The following is a 4,856-nucleotide window of genomic DNA, read 5'->3' on the forward strand; positions in this document are numbered from 1 at the left end:
ATTCCTCCAAGAAATTTAAAGGCTTCTCTGAGGAATTTATGTAGGTAATCCTTCAGAGATCCCTTGAGCAATTTACCCAGGTAACTTTTCAGAACATTCATTCATCAATTCAACCAGTTAATATATCTGAGATTCCTACAGTTTTATTACGGATCCTCCTCTAGAAAAATCTCTACAGGGATTTCTTTAGAGAAACATCCAGCAATTTCTTCAGGTTTTTTTAACGATACCGATACGTTGATGCTTAAGGGGGCCCAGATAGCCGTAGCGGTAAACGCGCAGCTATTCAGCAAGACCAAGCTGAGGGTCGTGGGTTTGAATCCCACCGGTCGAGGATCTTTTCGGGTTGGAAATTTTCTCGACATCCATAGGCATAGAGTATCTTCGTACCTGCCACACGATATACGCATGCAAAAATAGTCATCGACACAGAAAGCTCTCAGTTAATAACTGTGGAAGTGCTTATAAGAACACTAAGCTGAGAAGCAGGCTCTGTCCCAGTGGTGACGTAATTCCAGAAAGAATAAGAACGTTGAAGCTTGTAGTGGACGATTTGTCATTTAAAGGATGCGCACACAAGACAACGGATCAATATGCATCGCCTAGTTGCACAGTCAACATACGTTCCCGACGAAGTGGTTTCTGGACTTGAACGAGAATCGAACTCAAGGATTTTCTAGAATAATTATTTGAGCAATCCTTGGAGGGTATTTTGGAGGCCCTGACCAAATCTCTGGAGAAATTACAGAGGGAATTCGAAGAGGATTACGTGGAAAAATCATTGGAGTAATTCATTAAGTGAATTCTTGTAGAATTGCTGGTAGAATCGTTGGAGCGATCCCTGCAAGAATCCCTTAAGAAATTGGAGGAGTTTCAGAAAGAATTTCTGGAGAAATATTAGGAGAAATAACTTGAAGAAATTCTTGGAGAAATTTCTGAAGCAATTCCTAGAATAGTTTCTGTAAAAATCCTTGGAGTTCTTCTTAGGGAAAGCTCAGTAGAGATTTTACTGGAGGAATTTATGAAGAAATAACTGGAGGCATTCCTACAGGAACAGAGAAATCGTTGTAGAGTTTACTGTGCAGATTTTCTTATAGAAATTTCTGCTAAAATCCTTGAATGATTTTTTTTTTATGAAATGTCTGAAGCAATTCCTGAGGATGTTTCAAGACTAGATTTTTCTGCAGGAATTTCTTTAGGATTTTCTACTTGAACTGCTCTTTAAATAGCGATTGCGTTCGAAGGATCTAATTCGTCAGCGATAACACGTGTTTTACCTAGGCCAGTACAAATACGCTTTTGGCTTTTTAATACAGTGAAACCTCCATGAGTCGATATTGAAGGGACCATCGACTCATGGAAATATCGACTCATAGAACAATTTCCAAAATTATTTATGTATGTGTTCGTTATTGAAAGATTAGGCAAGACACATTTTATATCAATAAAAGTATTAGTTAATCATAATTATTTAATATGATTAATTTGAAAGAATAGTTGTATTGCATTTTTCACTTTAAAAACACACAATCTGCAATGTGATATTAACAAAAAAGTACTTAAACTGGTGTGAATTAAAAGCATTAGATTTGTGGTTTTATGTATTTTATTACTATTAATTCATTATTCGATATTCAAAGTAAATAACAAATTAAAGTTGTCGATGGGAAATGTATCGATTGGAAAGAAACTGCTCAACTTTGAAAAAATGTTCAAACATTTCGATTGGAACATTATCTGTTGAGTGTAATAGTGACTCCATTGTTTTTAAAGTCGATTCTACAGCTGCTGCAGTAATCTCGAGTGGTGGTTCTGAATAGGGCTGTGCACTATGAAGATTTATCGGTATCGGCGATATCATATTGAATCAATATCGGTATCGGCGATATATCGGATTTGACATTATCGATATCGAACCGATATTCGATAATTTTCAAAAGAGATGTTTAAAAGTAAAACCGACAAAATCGGCTTTGTTTGACACCAACTGTTGCATTATGAAGTCCATTACTTGAATTTCATAGTAATATTTTGCCATATCCAATGGATTTTCAATATTTATTGAACAATTTTCAATTGTAGTATAAACAAAAAATGTTGTTCTGATTTATCGGAACTGCTATCGGATCGATAATGGCTTTATCGATATCGGAAAATATCGTGCCGACAGATATCGGATATCGTATCGATAAAATCGATCCGATAATATCGATATTATCGATAATATCGATATTTGCACAGCCCTAGTTCTGAAGACTGCATGTTGTTAAATGTGGTTGACAAAACATCTTCGGGCTCATCGTGTGCGAGGTCTCCTCCAGTAACAAATTCGAGAATATCATCATCAGTCATCATCTCGTTGCATATGACATTCCTATCAACATCACAATAGTCAGAAAACGATACCACAGGATCAACAGGAAACAGCTCGTCTTCTGCAAGTGCCAAATCTTGCTGATTTCGTATCGCTTCCCTTCTAACAAGTTCTGCTAATGGAATGTCATCTTCGTCTTCTAAGACGAAACCAGCCTTTCGGAAGCAGTTCTGGATGGTTTCTGCTTTAACTTTGACGCTCCATACCTTGGACACAAGTTTTCTAGCATCCAAAACGGTTATATCTTGATGTTCCTGTAAAAAGTTAATTGAAGAAGCTAATATTTATAATTACTTTTATTTAACACCAATATATACCTGATCTATTTCCATTGAATGGATTCGTTCTTTAACCAGCTCATATCTGTAATAATGTTTCAAAGATTTGATAATTCCCAAATCCAGAGGTTGCAAAACAGAAGTTGCGTTTGGAGGGAAAAATACAAGTTTGATCGACTTCAATTTTTCCAGAAAGATCTTCGGATGCGCCGTACAGTTGTCCACAAACATCAAAATTTTCCGGTCCTCATCGCTCATTCGCTGATCGAACTTCAACATCCATTTTTCAAATAGCAATGACGTCATCCAGGCTTTTGAGTTTGCTTCATATTTAACAGGCAGGGACTTAACATTCTTGAAGCATCGAGGTTTCCGACTTTTCCCAATAACTAGCAGAGGAAGCTTGTCACTTCCGTCCATGTTTGCAGCACAAAGAATGGTGAGTCTTTGCTTCGAATACTTTCCGCCATGGCAAGATTCCGACTTGAACGCGTATGTTCTATCCGGCAGGCACTTGTAGAATAAGCCGGTCTCATCCGCATTATATATGTCCTTCGGGTCATACTCTTGAATGAAACCTGGCAAAACGTTGGTCATCCAGTTTCCAGCCATTGTAGAGTCAACCGCAGCGTTTTCTCCACAAACTTTTTTAAACGATATGTTATGTCGTTTTAAAAATTTGAAGAGCCAGCCGCTGCTACCCTGGAATTCAGGGACACCAAGCTTTTTCGCTAGCTGGCACGCCTTCTCGCGAATAATCAATCCCGACAACGGAATACTATTTTCCCTGGCTTGACTTATGAAGACCTGAAGTGCCCGTTCCAGTCGCTCGTCAACCGGTGCCTTCGCTCTTTTGACCTGGAGATTTTCATTTTGAAGCTTCCTCAATCGCCATTTCTCCCGGTTTTTCAGAATCGATGAAACGGTACTTTGAGGTACCTGGAATCTCTTCGCAATTTCTGTTACCTTTGCACCACTTGCCTCGTACTCGTCAATTATGGTGTTCCGTTGTGCAACGGTTAGCACCTTGATTATCCGTTTCTCAACTTTTTCCATTTTCGAAGCGAATGTGTCACGATCTTCACGATTCAGGAATCAAATATTGAATAACATCGAGTCATAGAAACCAAACACAGTCTTGGCAATCTGATGGGACCATCGAGCAAAGGAGGCATTGAGTAAAGGAAATATCGACTACTGGGGGCAAAAGTGTATGGAAAATCAAAGGGATTGAAGAGATTATCGAGTAATGGAAACTATCGACTCATGGAACATCGACTCATGGAAGTTTGACTGTAATAAAAATGAACAATATAAAAGAAAAAAAAACATTACAACTAATCGGATTTATTTTGGAATTTTCTGAGAAGCTTAAATAGGGTGGCAAAAAGTCAAAGTTAAACTTAAGTCAACCTTATTGGTAATAACACAAGAATTATGCCTTAACGGAATTCCATCAAGAATAAGTCGAAAAAATATAAATCGTACTCGATAATCTTCGATTTGGATTAAATCTTGCACATGCTTTTGGTATGGTAGAGTAAGTGATTTTCATAGAAAAATCGTTCATTTTGACTCAAGAATAACTTTTGCAAATGGCTTGTAAATTTTTGCATGCAATTTATTTGAAAAATTCTAACTCGCAAACTGCTGATTTAAGAGAAAAATGTTGTATGGAGAAGTTGTAGTGAACCATTTGGACTACATTAAAAACATATACATTGCAAAAATATTTAATATTTTTCATAAAAACTTCGAAAATAAAACTCAATTTTCAAACTACGCAAAACCCCCCTTTTCCATATTCTTGATATTTTCACCACAGAATCTTAGTAAAAAACAGATGTTAAGGACAAAGTTTTATGATGAAGAAATTTTGAATAGAAAAGTTTTTCTAAGAACAACTTTTGGTCGATTTTCAAAATTTTAGTTTTTCGTCAAAATAAATACGTTTTCATAATAGAATAAGAATATTGGTATTATTCCAATCCATAATGATTATCATTATCACATCTCTAGACGTAGTGATTTCCGAATAATATAAAGTTTGATTAGGATGCAAAATATATTAATTATATATTAAAATAGGCCATTTTCATGAGTTATTCACGATTTTCCATCAAGAAAAATAAGTGGAGAAAAATCTGGCCCATGCACTCGAAAACGTATTGTTCTCGATGGAGAATCGCGAATAATTAATTAAA

General features: G+C 36.3%; 1 protein-coding gene across 1 annotated transcript; it reads right to left on the bottom strand.

The window, feature by feature from the left end:
• Positions 1 to 2,214: 2,214 nt before the first annotated feature.
• LOC110675155 (tigger transposable element-derived protein 4-like) lies at positions 2,215 to 3,708 on the bottom strand. Its single transcript, XM_021839542.1, has 2 exons — positions 2,692 to 3,708; positions 2,215 to 2,628 (listed from the first exon to the last, which is right to left on the bottom strand). The coding sequence occupies exons 1-2, from the start codon at positions 3,706 to 3,708 to the stop codon at positions 2,215 to 2,217; spliced, it is 1,431 nt and encodes a 476-aa protein (XP_021695234.1).
• Between the last annotated feature and the right edge of the window lie 1,148 nt (positions 3,709 to 4,856).

The sequence above is a fragment of the Aedes aegypti genome, chromosome 2 (assembly GCF_002204515.2).
Source record: "Aedes aegypti strain LVP_AGWG chromosome 2, AaegL5.0 Primary Assembly, whole genome shotgun sequence".
NCBI classification, from domain to species: domain Eukaryota; kingdom Metazoa; phylum Arthropoda; class Insecta; order Diptera; family Culicidae; genus Aedes; species Aedes aegypti.